The sequence below is a fragment of the Hyla sarda genome, chromosome 1 (genome assembly GCF_029499605.1).
Source record: "Hyla sarda isolate aHylSar1 chromosome 1, aHylSar1.hap1, whole genome shotgun sequence".
Taxonomy (NCBI): Eukaryota; Metazoa; Chordata; class Amphibia; order Anura; family Hylidae; genus Hyla; species Hyla sarda.
In genome coordinates, this window is record NC_079189.1 from 409,032,654 (window position 1) to 409,053,240 (window position 20,587).

The window sequence follows — 20,587 nt, forward strand, 5'->3', positions numbered from 1 at the left end:
GTTTTTTTTCATGACACATTGTACTACATGTCAGTGGTAAATTTTGGTTAAATATAGTCAGCATTTTGAAAAACTCATCTTGATTTGTACTCTGGTGGTTTCACCAGATGTTTGTTAGGGGTTTTAGAGTACAGAGGGTGAATACATATGCACTCAATTATTTCCATTTTTTATTTATTTGTAAATAATTTTAAAATCCAGGCAATATTTCCCCCCATTTCCAAATGATGGACTCTTTTGTGTTGGTCCATTACATAAAATAGCAATGAAATAAATTTGTATCTGTGATTATACCATGACAAAAGGTTTTGTTTTTTATCATGATGTGCATATTGTGTAAATATGTTAGTAGCGTTTTCTCCCTACAAATTTTACCTGCTCTGTTTACATAGAAAATGATACAGAAAGTGAATAATTGACCTGCCAACATAGCAGAAAGATATATATATATATATATATATATATATATATATATATATATATATATGTACAGCAAATACAGATATATTTTTAATGATCCTTATTATTAATTTTAATCCTGAACCAACAGTGAAAGTCATGGTATTTGTATTTCCATTTCTTTTTAAATATAAAGCATGATTTATGCAAAATGTTAAAAAGTTGCTTTCCATGCAATTTTCGAAAGGTTTCAGTAAGGCTGCTTTCACACTATAAAATTCATCCGTTTTAAAGATCCGTTTGATGTTCCGTTATGAAAACCCTGAAAATCGGCCATTAAACGTCCGTTAGAAAATCCCATACGTCCGTTAGAAAATCCCATTATAGTCTATTGGATTTTTACATTATCCGTTTTAATCCGTTATAGTCCGTTATTAACGGACGTTATTTTGTGACAGAAGATAGTAACGGAAGAAAAAGTGCATGCACTATTTCTTCCATTCATTCTCCCGTCACAAAATAACGTCCGTTATTAATAACGGACTATAACTGATCAAAACGGATAATGTAAAAATCCCATAGACTATAATGGGATTTTTTAACGGACGTATGGGATTTTTAAACGGACGTTTAATGGCTGATTTTCAGGGTTTTCGTAACGGAACATCAAACGGATCTTTAAAACGGATAAATTTTATAGTGTGAAAGCAGCCTAAGATGCTTGTATATGTGAGTCATTGTAAGTGTAATGCATTACCATGAACAGTCTAGAATGGTAACCTTTAAATAAATAAGAAATAATATGAAAGAAACAATGGTTGCACACCCTGCTCATACAAACACTGATTGTGTAATTAAGAAGCATGACACATTACACTTATTATACTTAAGCAGGTCAGTCATCTTATATATAGGAAAGATTCTTGGCATCCAAAAGCTTACTAAAGCCTTCAGCTTTTCATAGATATAAATTATTTCTGGTTATCTTTATTATGTTACATGTTTAGTACTTCTAGACTAATTAATGCTATAACATAAATGAATATACATTTTTGTAAAATGCAACACTTATAATTACAGCATGTATTATAAATAACTTTGCTTCATAAAGACACGCTTAAAACAATTTGCTATATAATAGACACAATAATATATTGTTTCCATGTATCATTTTCTGAAAAAACCTCATAAAAAATAGTTCAAATGGAAAGATTCTTGGCAGATACTGAATAGCACCACTGGGACTTTGATGAAAAGTAAGCTGAATAACTATGCAAAGCTAATATTGATATTAACCCCTTAAGGACTCAGGGTTTTTCAGTTTTTGCACTTTAGTTTTTTCCTCCTTACCTTTTAAAAATCATAGCCCTTTCAATTTTCCACCTAAAAATCCATATTATGGCTTATTTTTTGCGTCATCAATTCTACTTTGCAGTGACATTAGTCACAGTACCCAAAAATTCACGGCGAAACAGAAAAAAAGAATAATTGTGCGACAAAATAGAAGAAAAAACGCCATTTTGTAACTTTTGGGGGCTTCCGTTTCTACGCAGAGCATATTTCGGTAAAAATGACACCTTATCGGGGCGTGGTTTGCTATGCGCGGGAGATAGACGTGTTTGGACAGAGCTCCGTACCTACGGCCCTATACTGGGGGTATACACCGCATCCCTATGACAAAGAGACGGTCAGGGAGAGACAAAAGGACCAGGGGACCACCTCAGGCGGACGTGGTACTGATTTCAAATTTCTTTAGCCCGCTGCAAGGACTGGAGAGCCGTGGTGACCAGATGCCCGGGCACTCCAAAATGGAACCGGAACCTCGGGCGGTGAGGGAACCAGCCCCTTCGCCGCCTGCGACGCGCAGAAGCACTGCACAGGCTGTGCAGCACCGAAAACACCTACCTGCCCTGCTAGACCTCCCGACTCGTGGTCCGGAGAGCGGGGGTCCCGCGAGTCAGACAAGCCAGCGGCCGGGAGCTGGAGCACAGAGGCCGGAAGTCCCGATGCATTCCACTGAGGCCGGATCCTCCGGCGCCGTGCGGGCCGCTGCGACCGGAGTTCAGGAGTATGCTGATGCGACCTTGCTGCCGGAGACACCGCTTCCTGTCCCCGGCTCCCAGAAGAATGGATGGTGCACGCGGACCGGCTTCATTCTGCTCAGCACAGCGAGGTACGAGCGCTGAGTGGGGACATGCTGCCAGCAGCACATGTGGCGGCGACGCCTCCCCGCTCTCCTGCTGCAGACACTGAAGTGGGCCCTTCTCCATCCCAGAGCATCCCCTCCATATTCCGGAGCCCTGACAGCTCACCTGGCTCCCCTCGCTCTTCATCTGCAGGTGAGCTCCGGGGGGGGGGGGTGCTGAGGGAGGGGGCATGGAACTTGGGGGTCCCGATCCCAGTCAGTTGGCCCTGAAGAACGCGGGGGACACCTGCCTCTTGTCCACCTCTATGACTAGCCATGTCGCCTGCCCTGCCAGAGAGAACCACACCGCAGGGGTTCCACCTTCTATGCAGAGGGCAGTCTCCTCTCCCCAGGCCTTGCTGGCTCACGCCGGACCCCAACAGGGAGGGGACCCCTTGTTCTCCTCACTCCCTCCGCCCGCCCAAGCAGTGGCTCTATTGAAGGGGCACCCCGAGCTGCAGGCACTGCTGGCTCTACTGCCTACCAAATTCGACCTCTCAGCCTTGACCTTGGACTTGAAACACGCTTGGAGATAGGACCTCCAGCCTGTCAAGCAAGATGTGTCCGATCTCAAAACTAGGGTATGCGCCCTTGAAAACTTTCAATCCACACTTATGGACTCTATACGTGATATACAAGAATCAGCGTCCATGCAACTCTCAACTGCTCGGGCTATGGCAGACCACCTGGATGATGTAGAAAACAGGAACCGCAGAAACAATATTCGCATCCGTGGCCTGCCGGAAGCCAAGCGTACTCAGGACCTGCTCCCAACTGTTATTGGAATATTTAACATGATCTTGGGGCGCCCGCCGGAGATGCCCATAGAGCTTGACCGTATTCACCGAGCTCTGCGGGCCCCGAGTACTGACCCAGCCAGACCACGAGATGTGATTTGTCGGGTGCACCGCTATGTCATGAAGGAACAAATAATGCTAAAGATCCGACAGAGGGGTGAGGTGGACTTTGACGGCGCTATCCTACATCTATACCCGGACATATCCAGGCGCACACTTTGCCAGAGGGCTTTGCTGCGGCCTTTGCTTCACCTTCTACAGGAGCGATCCATCCCTTACCGTTGGGGGTTCCCCTTCGCGCTGCATGTCACAGCGGGTGGCGGGGTGGTCACACTGCTGACAGCGGAGGACTTGGCCCCCTTCCTCTCGGCCCTGGATCTGCCTGCGATGTCCTTGCCGGAATTGACTGAGTTTTTGCGTACTCCGTACGCTGCCCCCACTCCCATGGGAACTTCTCAGAGACTACCTGCCAGACGTCCCAACCCGGGCTGGCCGCAGCCACAGCGCCAGCGCAGGCTGAGGCACCGTTCTAGGGACTGCCGCCACGAGAACTGAGGACTTGATCTCCACTTCTTCCTTATGACTGATGGCATGCTGTCTCCCCCGGAGGTCTTGCTGACCAGACCTACCCTGATGGCGCTCCAGACACCTCCGGTTGTCATTGTCCCCCCCTTTTAGCCAGTTAATTGTCTCATAGTGCCCGAGTCTCTGCTTGTCTACATGCTTTATCTAGAGCCCCCCATTGTCTCACTGTGGTCTGGTTCGATGCGAACTGGACTTTCTATACTGCTCATGGCCGTGGGCGGATGCCTGTGACCCGCTTTAATCCGTAGTGTAGTTTTCTATTTGAGTTACTTTGTTCACTGTTGCTCCCCATTGCAAATGAATTTACCCCCACCTAGGATAGGTGTGTGTTAGACGCACCGTTTAGGCAGAAGTGTATAGCTGCCACTAGTTTTCCCTTGCAAGTACGCTTGCTTTTTGATTTAACCAGAGTTTTGTGTTTTTCTCTTTGTCTTATTTCCTCTCTTTATCTGTCGTGTTCCCTTATCCTTTTCTCTACAGGACCTGGGATTTGCCATCCATCTACCGTCTTCCTGCCCGGTCTGCCTGTCTTGGTCCGCTGTCCGGGATGGCTGAGGTAAAGATTATCACACTCAATGTCCAGGGGTTTAATGTACCAGAGAAACGAGCCCAGGTGCTGTATCACCTCCATAAACAAAAGGTCAGAATAGTATGTATACAAGAGACTAATTTTAAGGAAGGCCATGTCCCAGCCCATTTAGGCCGCTATTTCCATGGTTCCATAGCCCGAACCCTGAGTCCCGGTCGAAAGGATTCTCTATAGGCTTCCATAAAAACTTGTCATTTACTGTTCAGGAGGTGAAAGTGGACTCTGCGTCCCGCTACCTCTTTGTACGGGGCACTATATTGGACCAGGTGGTGACGGTGGCTTCTATCTATGCTCCCAATAGTAACCAGGTCTCATTCTTGATGAGAACGCTGGAGGCCCTTTCTGTATTTTCCCAGAGAATGTTACTGGTGGGAGGGGATTTCAACCTCCCTCTCCAGCCACTGCTGGATGTGTCCACAAAACACTCGTCGGTACCTTATAGTCAGATCAGCCGCCTTAGACGTCTTCTTCATTCTCTCCAGCTCCGTGATGTGTGGCGCCTCCAGCACTCGGGGGACAGGGATTACACACATTTTTCTAGTCCTCATAGGAGTTACAGTAGAATAGATTACATTCTCCTACAGCATTATCATTTATCTAGACTCTCCTCTACACAGATTGGTAATCTCTTTCTTTCAGACCACGCTCCCGTATACTGTACCCTACACATCCCCTCCCTCAATACCCCGCAATTTACATGGCGTCTCAACGAATCCCTACTCCTTGACTCGCTATGTTTGTCCAAATTAAAGAAAGAGGTCGCCTCCTTCCTCTCCACTCATGCCCTTGATCCTACTCCACTCCCGACTCAATGGGACGCCCTCAAATGTGTGCTACGAGGGACTCATGCACTACGAGGGATTCATGCGCTCCAGAGAGGCCAGAGACAATGCGGTTCGGGCTTTCTCGATAATCCATAGCGCTACCAGACGCGGTTCTCCGCTGATGTTGCTCTCTCTCGGCGCTGAAAAGGCGTTTGATCGGGTGGATTGGGGGTTCATGAAGGCTGCACTGGCGCAGATAGGTTTGGGGCCACTAATGTTGGGACGTGTAATAGCCCTATACAAAAAACCCCAGGCCCGTGTGAGAATTAACGGCTCATTAACAGAGCCTGTTAGGATCAGCAATGGCACGCGTCAGGGCTGCCCGCTATCCCCCCTCCTATACACTCTGTGCATGGAGCATCTCCTCAATGCACTTAGAATGAACCCGACCATACAGGGGTTCGCACAGGGGGGTACTGTACACCTCTGTTCGGCGTTCGCGGACGATCTTCTCCTCTACATATCCTCCCCGCATACTTCCCTGCCAGCCATCATGAGCAAACTTAGCCTTTACTCATCCCTCAGTAACCATAAAATTAATATGTCCAAAAGTATAGCCCTAAACGTCACTCTCTCCCCCACTAGCGGTTCAACGTGTACGGGCGGAGCACCCGTCCCAATGGGCATCGGGTTCTATTACATACCTGGGAGTTAGAGTCCCAGCCGACCCTCACGAGGGCTTTTCCCTCAATTTTGCACCGCTCGCACAGGACATCACACGGGACTTACTGAAATGGTCCAAAGGCACCTTTTCGTGGGTGGGAAGTGCTAACATTTTGAAAATGAACATTCTGCCTAGGCTCCTCTACCTGTTCCAAGCCGTGCCAGTTGACATCCCCCGGTCCTTCTTTAAATCCATAGACGGGGCCCTTAGGAACTTGGTCTGGGCAGGGCGCCCGTCTAGAATTGCTAAAAATGTACTCTCTCGACGGAAGGGCAAGGGTGGTTTGGCAGTTCCTGACTGTACAGCCTACTATCTTGCGGCCACGTTGGCCAGACTGCTCGACTTTTTCCACAGGCGCTCTTCCAAACGATGGGTTTCGCTAGAACTAGCTGAGCTTCCATTCGAGATCACTGTGCTCCCTTGTCTGTCTCAGCGAACACATGCATACAGGACCATGGACTCACTACCATGGGTGGCAGCGGAACTTGTTAAGACCCTCTCTCGTTATCTGCATGACTCTAGGATCCTTTCCCCCGATGGCCCTCTCATGCCTCTGATACACAACCCCCGCTTCCCACCCGGGTCACAGTTCTCCTCGTTCTTAGGTGTCTCTGACCCCCCCTTCATCCCCTTGCGGGAATTTTTAAATGATACATCATTGAAACCTTATGTGGACTTGATGCCGGGTCCTCTCCGCACGCCGACCAGGTATATGCAATACATGCAGCTCCCTCACTTTGTGGACACGACGGGACGCTCTCTGCAGCTAGCCCGCCCTCTCATTCCCTTTGAGGAGCTCTGTGTTTCCGCCTCCCCACCCCCTAGGGTGGTTTCTCAAATCTATGGCATACTATTGGACGACGCTGCTCTTGACCCCCTGCCGTTCGTGAGGGCTTGGGAGGCGGAACTAGGCTCCTCATCTGCCCCATCCGACTGGTCCTCCTCTTTCCTCTTGTGTCACAGGATGTCGGTTGCTTGCAGATCCCAAGAAACCAACTACAAAATTATGTTGCGATGGTACAGGGTGACCTCTCTGCTCCACAAAATGTACCCTCAGGTGTCGGACCTGTGTTGGCGTTGCAGGGAGTCCCGAGGCACGATGACCTATATCTGGTGGGCATGCCCCTCTCTCACATCTTTCTGGACCGTAGTGATCTCTCGCATTACACACATCCCTGGCATTACTTTTCCACACAAGGCTAAGGTACTACTACTGTCCATCCAACTGCTTTCTCGGATGACACCCTCAAGGAAGCTGGCTCATTTCTTGCTGATGGCGGCGAGGGTGGTAATCCCGAGAAGGTGGAAGGAGGCTACCCCCCCCCCCCCCCACAATCTCAGACTGGTATGCGGAAGTACTCTTTGTTTGCCGAATGGAGGAACTAATGGCAGACTCGAACAACAAAAACGACAAATTCACCTCCATCTGGCAACCTTGGCTGACCTTTGTAGACACCCCCTTGTTTAGGGCACATTAGGCTCTCTGATCACCCCTCCTCACTACCGCCCCCTTCCCTAATCACGACACCCCGTACTTCCACCTCCCTAGGGCGGTTCTGTTCATGCGCCCCCCCTCTGGACTCTAGAAACCTCATCTCTGGAGTGGTGTGACCTTGGACTGGCGGACCGGGACAGTCGGGTGGTGGTCGGCGATGCTCAGGTCAGTTCTTTTCTCCTATCCTTGCTCCATATGTCCCACCCTTCTGGACTCATTTTTTGCGCCGTGATCTGAAGTTTTTATCAGTATGATTTTTGTTTTTATCGGACTTTTTGATCACTTTTTATTCATTTTTAATGGTATAAAAAGAGACCAAAAATACGCTTTTTGGGATTTTGGAATTTTTTTGCGCGTATGCCATTGACCGTGCGGTTTAATTAATGATATATTTTTATCATTCGGACATTTACGCACGCGGCGATACCACATATGTTTATTTTTTTTTATTTACACTGTTTTATTTTTTTATGGGAAAAGGGGGGTGATTCAAACTTTTATTAGGGAAGGGGTTAAATGACCTTTATTAACACTTTTTTTTTACTTTTTTTTTGCAGTGTTATAGGTCCCATAGGGACCTATAACACTGCACACACTGATCTCTCATGCTGATCACTGGCATGTATTAACACGCCTGTGATCAGTGTTATCCGCGCTTGACTGCTCCTGCCTGGTTCTCAGGCACAGAGCAGTCATTCGTCGATCGGACATCGAGGAGGCAGGTAAGGGCCCTCCCGGTGTCCTGTAAGCTGTTCGGGACGCCACGATTTCACCGTGGCGGTCCCGAACAGCCCGACTGACTAGCCGGGATAGTTTCACTTTCACTTTAGAAGAGGCGGTCAGCTTTGACCGCCGCTTCTAAAGGGTTAATACCGCACATCGCCGCGATCGGCGATGTGTAGTATTAGCCCCAGGTCCCGGCCGTTGATGAGCGCCGGGACCACCGCGGTATGATGTGGGATCGCGGCGCGACCCCGCTTCATATTGCGGGAGCCAGCGCAGGATGTAAATATACGTCCTGCGTCGTTAAGGGTACGTTCACATGTACGCAGATTTGATGCACAGGATTTTCTGCTGCAGATTTCAATGTAAACTAAATGAGTGAGCACAGCTTCTAATTGGCTGTTACAAATCCTGCACATCAAATCTGCGCAGGATCCTGTACGTGTGAACGTACCCTTAATAGCCAGGTTGTACATACTAGATTATGAGTTATTAACCATGTTTAGCTGACAGAATAGTTACACCATGCTTGTTTATTATTATTATTTATTATTATTTATTTATGAGTCTGTTCAAGACTCAACAAAAAAGGAAGTCTCTTGCAAAGGTCTAAAAATATTCAGCAGTAATGGTTGGTTACTGACTGCTCCTGTTGAACCAATACCTCGGTTAATATCCCGGCACTGAGCTATTTTGTCCATATAAATTATATAGGTTACCTGTCTTTTTTTGTGGGAGCATACTGCTCACACTATTATAAGTGGGCAATCCTTAAAGAGCACCTGTCATCAACAAAAACTTTTAATATGTTGTTCATAATCATTAATGAAGAGATATTGTAATATATCTTCATTAAAAAATATTAATATTAAGACCAATTTTTTCATTTTATACTTTTGGCCACTAGGGGTCACTCTTCTATGCCTGGTCTGCAAGCAGCATCCTATGCTTTTCATAGTAAATGTACAGCTTTTAGGACTAATGCTGAAGGGCTCTGGTCCTTCCACCGGAAGTTCAGTGCTCTCAGCTCAGGACTCGCTCCCAGCCTGTGAGCTACAAGCCTACACATGCCACTCATATAACAGCCAGTCACCTCCCCCTCACCCCTGCTCTGTGTTCTCCCTGCCCCTCACCACACGTTATCTTATACATTGTATTATCTCACTGCACTCCCTGCTCTGTGCCCCCCCCCCCCCCTGACATTCATCTTAATCACTGCCTCTGTAATTGCTCCCACTGCCCCTGGTTCTCAGCATTGACTTTTTAGTGCAGAGAGACACAGGAGAGAGAGAGAGAGACAGACTGCTGTCCCTACCCTGTACTTAGTCTGTATGCACACTGCAGAGCAGTGTTTCCCAACCAGGGTGCCTCCAGCTGTTGCAAAACTACAACTCCCAGCATGTCTGGACAGCTGTTGGCTGTCTGGGCATGCTGGGAGTTGTAGTTTTGCAACAGCTGGAGGTGCCCTGGTTGGGAAACACTGCTGCAGAGGGAGAGCAGCATACAGGAAGACTGGCAGAAGCAGAGTCCCAGCCAAGCTTCATATGACATCATGCCTTCCACCCCTCAGAAAGACAGTGTTCGTGAGCTAATGAAGAGGGATAAAAAAAGGTATTTCCACAGCGTTTTAAACCTCAATAAACACAGGGATAGGCATAGTTAGAGAAGGGGACAGATGGGAAGGGGGATCAGGGAAAGTTTAAATGATGACAGGTACTCTTTAAGCACAAATAATGGATGAGGGCACACTGCTGTTACTATGAATAATGGCACTCTGGCAGAACTATTTAGTTGAATATTGCCAGTATTTGTAAAGAAAAGGAAGAATTAAATGCCATACAATGGGCTGTACCTAGATTCTTCCTAAAAACTGTTTACATTTAATGCATCTTATAAGGATAGGTCTACCTATAGTACTGTTATTATTGGATGTTATCAACTATTTTAAAATTATTAGTGGAATCTGTTTTAGAAGGAAACACAAAATATTCAGTAATGTGTTATTTATAGATACTGACACTGTTTTCTTAATCCCACTCCCTATGAATTTCTGACCATTACCACCTGCTCCTTTAACGTGTGTGTTCTACTTCAGCAATAAGTGTATCCAATCCCACCCACTTTTGCAACATGTATGTCCAAACCTGCCTTTTCCAAAAATTTCCTGTCCTAGCTTTTAGAGATAGACTTTAGAGAAAGAATTTACGCAAATGTTAGAGCTATGCAAAACGTTCAAAATAACATAAACCATTGCATTCGATTAAACAGACTTACTCAATAAACAATTAAACATCATTTTCCCTAGGACAATTAAAAAGAAGAAGGCTAGTTCAACAGTTTGCTGCTGGGGATATATGCAGTCATGTCCGGGTAGGGAGCAGTACAACCTGGATATAGCCCCAACAACTGTCCCTACCTACTTGGATGGACGACAGTCCCTACCTGGACTAAATGCTCAGGGTGTCAGGAAAGTCCAACAGGCCAGTTTAGCAATACACAGGCAGGTAAGCTACAAAATCAGTAGACAAGGCCTACTAACCAGGGACTAGCTAGAAGTCAGAAACCAAGAGGGAAGTGTAGTACAAAGTAAGAAACTGGAGGCAGAGTCAGGACTAGCAACGTCAGGTCCAAGACATGGTTAAGAAACAGCAAATGATCAGAACTCAAGGAATGCTTGGGAGGCTTGCAAAAAGACCACTAGCCGCATGGAACAGCTGCTGGTTTACATATTCCAGCCGGTGTGAGGGCTGGTGACAAAGCTGAGCTTCTACCTACTGATTGGTCAGCAGGGCTGTCTGCAATATGACACACAGCTCTGCACTAAGCAGAGCTGGCCATAATAGGTACTTTAGGATGCTCCCAGTGGTGCCCCACAGGGACTGGATGCTGTACGGAATCGAAGACAGGTGCATTTATAACATATGCATAGTAAGAAAGAATAAGCACCAGCATAGTGACTATCCTTCATTAAATGTATTTACATAACCTGTAGAATCATAATGTTATGGCATTCACTAATAAATCATTAACATTTGGATAGTCCTTTGGGTAGTTGCTGGAAAATTGTTAGTTTTATTTTTTATTTTTTTGCAGTTACCAAGTTGTATAAGAGGTCAGAGTAAAATCTATCAACATGTGCAATGAAAAAAGATTTGCAGTTAATTTATGAGACATTGATGAATTTATAATTTACACCTTAACAATAAATAAGGAGAGTAATTCAGTATTTAGATAAGGAGAGTAATTCAGTATTAAGATAAGGAGAGTAATTATGTGTTAAGATATTAAGATACGCTGAAGAACAGTAATGGACTGATAACTGTGCTATCTCCAAACTGTTATTGAATTTCAAAGTTTATCTTTTTATTTTTATTTTTTTGCCACTGCATTTCCCAGCATATTTGTGTTTTTCTGGTGTGTAGACTTATTTTTTTCTCCTTTTGGCAGTTTTTATTGTTTCTGTGTCCTGTCATTATATTGTATCATATCATGAAATTTCACATAGGGCAGGAAAGAGTGAGCCCTTTCCCTGTCTACTTGCACAACCGCCCTAATGGTGGCACACAACTGAGCGCCATTCTCTTCTCTAACTAAGGAATATAGCATACAGACAACAGCCGAAGAACCAAAAACAAGATAAATGACAAATATTAGATGAACAAGACAGGATAAACTAGGAATTATATACGGCAAGATATATCCAGGGATGCAGAAGAAGAACAAGGTTTGACTAAAGACAGACACTAACAAACAAACATAAATGCTCCAAGACCAACTGGTCTAAACAAGGACCAAGAACAGGATACGCAGAACAAATTAAAACTAGATACAAAGCAAACTGACTGCTATGTTAGGAATTAAGCTTGCCTAGGAAACCGATCTAATACTAGGAGGAAACGGATAAGCTACGAAACCTGGAGGGACACAAAAACGCACTAAGCGCAAACAGGTCTGAACAGGGGTCAAGATTCAAGACTCACAGAAACAGGTGTGAACACACACCCACAGAGGATACTAAACAAGACACAAATGGGACAGACAAAACCCGACCAGGGTTATAATAACCGGAATATCAGAATATAGCTAAAAGTTAACACCGGACAAAAAGCCATGGCAATAAAAAGTGCATGTGCACACACAGAAGAAGTAGTCAAATAACCCCTCCTGTGCTGCTATTGGCCAGGGATTGTAACTCTTTCCAGATCAAGGAGAAACCTACACAGACTGGTCTGGTGCACTCGTTACAATCCCCCTTTAACCTGTTGGGTATGGAGGGCATACATGTACGCCCTTCTCCCACTCCCGTTCTATAACGCGGGGCCACAGCGTCATAGCGGGTCGGGCCCAGCCTCTAACAACGGCCGGGACCAGTGGCTAATAGCAGTTGGCACTGATCGCAGTGCCGCTCGCTATTAACCCTTAAGACGTGGCGTTCAAAGTTGAACGCCGCGTCTAAAGTGAAAGTAAATTAATGCATGTTAGCTCAGTGGGGCTGTTCGGGATTGCCGTGGCAAAATCGCGGCATCCCGAACAGCTGTAGGATAGCAGGAGGGTCCCTACCTTCCTCACCGCTGTCCGATCGCCGAATGACTGCTCAGTGCCTGAGATCCAGGCATGAACAGTCAAGCGGCAGAATCATTGATCAATGGTTTCCTATGAGAAACCATTGATCAATGTAAAAGATCAGTGTGTGCAGTGTTAAAGCCCCCTATGGAAGCTATAACATTGCAGAAAAAAAGTTAAAAAAAAAAGTCTAAAAATCATAACTTTTATATTTCCATCCACAGACCCAGATGAGGGCTTGTTTTTTGCGTCACCAATTGTACTTTTTAATTACATCACTTATTTTACCATAAAATGTATGGCGCAACTAAACAAATATTATTTATGTGGGAAAATTGAAAAGAAAACCGCAAATTAGTGAATTCACACTTTCCGGTAAAAATGACATGTTTTCTGTATTCTGTGGGTCAGTACGATTAAAATGATACCCATGTTATATACTTTCTTTACTTTCTTTAATTGTACCACTTAAAAAAAATCTAAAACCATTTTAATAAAATTAGTATGTTTTAAATTGCCCTATTTTAACCTCCTATAACTTTCTCATTTTCCCGTATATGGGGCGGTATGAGGGCTCATTTTTTGCGCTATGGTCTCTAGTTTTTATCAGTACCACTTTTGCTCAGGTTTTACTTTTTAAAAATGTTTTATACATTTTTTGGGGAATAAAATGTGACAAAAAGCAGCAATTTTGGACTTTAAAAAAAAATGTTTTACGTTTACGCCGTTCACCGTATGGGATAATTAACAATATATTTTAATAGTTCAGACTTTTATGCACGCGGCGATACCAAATATGTGTATAATTTTATTTTATTTACACTTTTTGGGGGCTCTAAAAGCTGCCACTGAGCCCAAAAGCACAGAAAAATGCCAAAGTGGAGTGAAAAAACGCCAAGTGGGTATGGCATTCATAAATCCTTATCGACTTTTGACTAGCTAACATCTGTTCACAGCGTTTTTTCACCTAAAAAATGGTTGGCGTTGACGTTTTTCCCAAAAAAAAAAGGTAAAAACCTAGCCTAATAGGGATACTTCTTGCTGCCGCTTTTGAGGTAGCAGCTCCTCTTAAAGGGGTACCCTGCACCCCAAGACATCTTATCCCCTATCCAAAGGATAGGGGATAAGATGTCAGATCGCCGGGGTCCTGCTGCGAGGGACCCCCGGGATCTCTGCAGCAGCTCCCACCTGTACGGCTTCCACCTCACACCGGCAATGCTGGAGGCTTGGGATCCCGACCACAATGGCGGACAAGCGTGACGTCACGACTCCGCCCCGTGTGACGGACCTCCCATAGACTTGCATTGAGGGGGCGGGCCGTGACGTCACACAGGGCGGAGTCGTGACGTCACGCTCGTCCGCCATTGTGGTCAGGATCCGAAGCCTCCAGCGTTGCCGGTGTGGGGTGGAAGCCGTACAGGTGGGTGCTGCTGCAGAGATCCCGGGGGTCCCCAGCAGCGGGACCCCGGCAATCTGACATCTTATCCCCTATCCTTTGGATAGGGGATAAGATGTCTAGGGGTGCGGAGTACCCCCTTAAACCCCTTTACACCCTAGTCCTGCTCTTACAATGAATCACGCTCAGGAGCTGAACATGCTTTATACCCAGTGGGTCCCACTGCTATGTGCAGCTGGGACCCACAGCTAATCAGGGCCGGTTTTAGGCTTAGTGTGGCCCTGGGCAAAATTAAAAGTGGGGCCCCAAAAGGGGGGTGGGGCGGCAGGGCTGGTGCAAGAATTTTTGCCGCACTAGGCAAAACCTTATTTTGCCGACCCCCAGCATCTGCAAACATGTGTTCTAACATTTGTAAACAATACCCCCATACCTTGATTGAATAGCAACTCTATACCAGAACAGAACAATACCGATATACCGTGACTGAATAACAACATCATACCAGAAAAGAACAACAACACCATACCGTGACTAAATAACGCCAAAGCAGAACAGAACAATACCACCATACCGTGACTAAATAACAACACCAAAGCAGAACAGAACAATACCACCATACCATGACGAAATAACAACACCAAAGCAGAACAGAACAATACCACCATACCGTGACTGAATAACAACGCCATACCAGAACAGAACAATACTGAATAACAACACCATACCAGGACAGAACATTACCGCCATACCAGAACAGAACAATACTGCCATACCGTGACTGAATAACAATATACCAGAACAGAACAATACCCCCACACCGTGACTGAATAAAAATGCCATACCAGAACAGAATACCGCCATACCGTGACTGAATAAAAATGCTATACCAGAACAGAATACCGCCATACCGTGACTGAATAAAAATGCTATACCAGAACAGAATACCGCCATACCATCACTGAATAAAAATGCTATACCAGAACACTGCAAAAACACATACCGTGACTGAATAACACTGCAATAACACACATCTATACACATACCTATGTATGTGTATAGATGTGTGTTATTGCAGTGTTATTCAGTCACGGTATGTGTTTTTGCAGTGTTCTGGTATAGCATTCTCTTATCCCCCTTCCTTGCAGGGTATATTTCTAACACAAGCCTAATCTATAATTATATATATATATATATATATATATATATATATATATATATATGAGCCTTGCAACAGCTCGAGGGACCCTGGGAGATCACATTGTGCAGCGTTGACAGCGCTTGTGACAGTGTGAGCCGTGACAAGGGCGTCATATTGGCCTAGTAACAGATTTACCACTACATATCACATACAGAGGGGAAAAAAAAACTTATCACAACTACACACATACAGACACACACACATACATATATATATATATATATATATATATATATACACATGCTGTACACACACATTATATATACACACACAAACACATATATATATATTCATGCTGTACACACACACATTATATTTACACATATATATATATATATATATATACACACACACACATATATTTATATATATATATATATATATATATATATATATACACACACACACATATATATTCTTGCTGTACACACACACACATTATATATATACACACACACACATATATTCATGCTCTACACACACACATTATATATATATATATATATATATATATATATACACACACACATATTTATATATATATATACATATACACACACATATATATTCATGCTGTACACACACACACATTATATATACACACACATATATATACACACACACACATTATATATACATCTATATATATATATATATATACACACACATTATATATACACACACATATATATATATATATATCTATACACAGACACACACATATATTCATGCTCTACACACACACTTTATATATATATATATATATATATATATATATATATATATACATACACACATATACTGTATATATTCATGCTGTACACACACACACACACACACATACTATAAATGCATGTAAGGATAGTTACACATGTTCACACACTATAGATCAGTGTTTCCCTACCAGGGAGCCTCCAGCTGTTGCAAAACTACTACTCCCAGCATGCCCGGACAGCCTCTGGGCTGTCTGGGCATGCTGGGAGTAGTAGTTAAACAACAGCTGGAGGCACCCTGGTTGGGAAACACTGCACTAGATCTAAATATACTTACTTTTAGTGAGAGCCTGCTGGGACAGAGAATACTCCAGCATCTAGGTTTTGCTGGCGGGTTCAGTGCTTCCTGGATCCTACAGGCTCCCTCATGTATCGGCAGACAGGACATACACTTGCGATCTACCAGCAGCAGCAGGAGGCGTGAGGAGGAGCAGGTGAGGGGGGGGCCCCGTGTTAAAGGAGCCCAGCCTCTCCCTGCCAGCACTACATGGAAGGCCTCTGTTGAGAGCCTTTAAGCAGTAGCGAGGCTCACTTCACACATTCCCGGAGCTGCAAAACACTGTAGCCGCCTGCAGGGGGCCCCCTGGGTGATGGAGGCCCTGGGCAATTGCCCGGTTTGCCCCCCCTTAACGCCGGCTCTGCAGCTAATAAATAGTGAAAAGCAAAAGTAGATCAGCTCACCCACTCTTCATAGATAGCACACCTCCGAAATATGAGTCCTGGAGCACGGATGCAGGGAGCCGCCACTCCCTGTAGACAATGAAGAAAAAATCAAGGGAAAAACATGACTAAGAGCAACAGCTCGAAACGTGTTGGCGTTTATTCCTGATTTTAGAGTGACATGTCACTTGCCACCTGCCGTGGCATTCCCCTTTTTTAATGTGCATGAATAAAAGTTAAGTTTTAGAATTTCTGCTACCCACAGCTAATGCCAGACATTGCTGATCAGGCTGATGTCCAGCTTTAACTCTTTTGGCAGCGCAATCAATTTTGAAAAAGGGAAAAACCTCAATGCAAATGCGGGGTCCCAATCACCTGAGAGAATGGCGGGGGGCCTTACCTTCCTATAAAGCGATCAAAAAAATCCCATGAAAACATAAATGGTACCTATACAAACAACAGATAACGGCACAAAAAAATTAGTTCTCATACAGCCCCGTATATGGGAAAAATAAAGGTGTCAGAATAGAATTTTTTTTTAACATACTCATTTTCCTACAAAAAGCTATAATTTCTTAAAGGTAGTAAAATAAAACTTATGTAAGTTGGGTATCATTTAAATTGTTACTAAAAAGTGCACTGCGTAGAAAAGGAAGCCCCCAAAATGTATATATGTTTTTTTGTTTTACCGTAGATTTGGTGGTAAAATGAGTGATGTCATTACAAAGTAATACCGGTGGTGCAAAAAAAAAGCTCCCATATGGGTCTGTAGGTGGAAGAACAACAAAAGTGCAAAAATAAAATAACCTGATGTACTTAAGGGGTTAAGGGTTGTGCTTTATAAAAATTTCTGTATCTATGCTTCCATTTTTTGTGGCAAATAGGATTCAACCTCTGTTTGTATTACATTTTATTATTTATTAACTGGAACCCTATAAGTAATAGTTTGGTGATATTTTTCCTTAGCGGAGCAGTCATTTCAAATTTCAGTAATTAAACCTTTAACTAAACATAAAGATTGATCCACGTGATATTTTTACCAGATTGAACTGCACAGGGTTATTGTCAATGTTTCTAATTTTGTATTCCCTTTGAGGATTACGTAAAATCCTCTAGGTGTAGGAGAGAGCCATGGTTCGTAAATATGAATTCATATAAGTTCCATGGAACTCACACCAAATCCTAAAGCCAGTAAACAAGGTTAATTTGATTCACCTTCTTATGGATAAGTCTAAATCTGAAAAATCTCCCAAATATTTCAAAAGAGGCTTGTATGTGGAAGTGTATTTAGGAAGTATGGGTCTAAAAGCTACCGCACCTTTAAGTAGTGTTAGGTATATGCTTTTATGTGTGAGATTCAGAATTATGATGTTTAATGCTAAAACTAACATTTGTAAGGTGTCAGGACTTCTAGGGCTGAAAATGTCAGGATGTCAGGACTTCTAGGGCTGAAAATGAAGCTTATCAAGGCTGCAATACTCATTAACTGTGGGAATTGTAGTAATTGATCCCTTGAGCCCTGGAAACACTCTGTTAGGCTGTGTTCACACGGCCATCTAGACCTGTCCCATTCTTCTCCCTTCAAAAATAAAAAAGGACTTTAAAAAAAATGGACAATAACGGATGCAAACGGATATTATTGTTCAGTCAATAAACAAACAAAAAAACGGAGAGTAAAAACGGATCAAAAAACAGATTGAAAAAACGGCTCATCCGTTTTCCATAGACTTCAATGTTAAATTTACTGTATCCGTCTTTTCTCCCATAAAAAAACTGAAATGAGCGCAGACGGGTGTAAACGGATGTGAAAGGATTGTAAAAAAAAAAATCCCATTGACATCAATGGGATTATTTTACAACCCTTTGTAATACGTTTACTAGCAGCAACAACAGAACCTAAAGGGGGGGGGGGGGAAGTGGACAGACGGCTGTGTGAACGCACCCCTATCTTCTTTTTTATTATCATCTTGTGAAGTTTAGGAAACCATGGTCTGGATTACCAGTCAGTATACACTAGGACTATTTGAGAAGTATGTTCTTCATATTCTATGCCATTTGGGCCATTAGTGTAAGAGGGGGAAAGCGCTGATTTTGCAGGTCCTTCCACAGAAAGGATAGAGAATCTTTCCTCCAGGCTTTCTGAGACCAGACTCTTGCTACAAACTTCTTGGCTGTTGTGTCAGATGCGAACTTGTCTATCTTCCTGAGGTTATGTTCCTATGACGGAATTGTCGGTGCAGAATTCCACAGAAATATTCTGCATGGACATTCTGCTGCACTGTTCACGTGGTGTAAACATCTGCCGTGGGAATCCCGTATCCGGTTTCTGTAAAAAGAAAAGACCTGTCTATTCTTTTTGCAGATTTTGCTCAGAAATGCATTGCTGCAGGGATGTGGAAATCTTATCGCCCGACGCCCAGGGCATGCAGTTCTGGGCGCCGCTGCAGGTGAATTTCTATGCCATTTAGCCCTGCTCCTGGCAAGCAGGGCCGAACAGACAAACTAGCAGCACTCAGGCAGCCCGCTCCATACCAGGCAGGCCCCAACTAATGTCAGTAGGTTTGGGCCGCTGCTAATAGCCGGCCCAACGATCACCACGGCCGGCTATTAACCCATTAGATCACTGCTGTCAAAGCTGATGGCGTCCAAAAGGACAAGTAAATGCTCCCTGGTATTCTAGTGGGGTGGATGATCCACTGGAGGGGGGGGGGGGGCGATCCTCTGTAGAGGTAGCCGGAGGGCTTACCTCTGCTTCCTTAGGGACCATGGCACTGTCATTGATAGAGTCTGGCTGAACCAGGCTTTATCAATAGAGCACAGAGACCACAGATCAATCGATTTCCATAGAACTGCATTGATCTGTATGGGGAATCTAATGATTCCTCCTAAAAGTCCCCTAAGGGGACTAATGAAGTGTTTAAAAAAGTTTAATAAAAGTTTAAAAGAGACACATTAACCCCTTAAGGACCCAGCCCATTTTCACCTTAAGGACCCGGCCATTTTTTGCACATCTGACCACTGTCTCTTTAAGCATTAATAACTCTGGGATGCTTTTACTTTTCATTCTGATTCGTGACATATTCTACTTTATGTTAGTGGTAAAATTTCGTCGATACTTGCATAATTTTGCCATTTTTAAACTTTGAAGCTCTCTGCTTATAAGGAAAATGGATATTCCATATAAATTATATAGTAATTCACATATACAATATGTCTACTTTATGTTTGCATCATAAAGTTGACATGTTTTTACTTTTGGAAGACATCAGAGGGCTTCAAAGTTCAGCAGCAATTTTCCAATTTTTCACGAAATTTTCTAAATCAAAATTTTTCAGGGACCAGTTCAGTTTTGAAGTGGATTTGAAGGGCCTTTAAATTAGAAATACCCCATAAATGACCCCATTGTAAAAACTGCATCCCTCAAAGTATTCAAAATGACATTCAAAAAAGTTTGCTAACCCTTTAGGTGTTTCACAGGAATAGTAGCAAATTGAAGGAGAAAATTCAAAATCTTCATTTTTTACATTCGCATGTTCTTGTAGACCCAGTTTTTGAATTTTTACAAGGGGTAAAAGGAGATAAATCTTCCTAAAATGTGTAACCCAATTTCTCTCGAGTAAGGAAATATCTCATATGTGTATGTCAAGTGCTCTTTGGGTGCACTAGAGGGCTCAGAAGGGAAGGAGCGACAGTGGGATTTTGGAGAGTGAGTTTTTCTGAAATGGTTTTTGGGGGC

General features: G+C 43.9%; 1 protein-coding gene across 5 annotated transcripts in view; it reads left to right on the forward strand.

Moving 5' to 3' along the window:
* Positions 1-20,587, forward strand: part of GAL3ST1 (galactose-3-O-sulfotransferase 1) — a 174,101-nt gene that overhangs the window by 69,753 nt on the left and 83,761 nt on the right. Inside the window, exon 2 of one of the 5 annotated variants that reach the window (XM_056528652.1) lies at positions 4,447-4,522. The exons of the other annotated variants lie outside the window; for them this stretch is intronic. Coding sequence (XP_056384627.1) covers positions 4,447-4,522 — 76 coding nt within the window. The remainder of the gene's footprint in view (positions 1-4,446; positions 4,523-20,587) is intronic. 5 annotated transcript variants of the gene reach the window in all.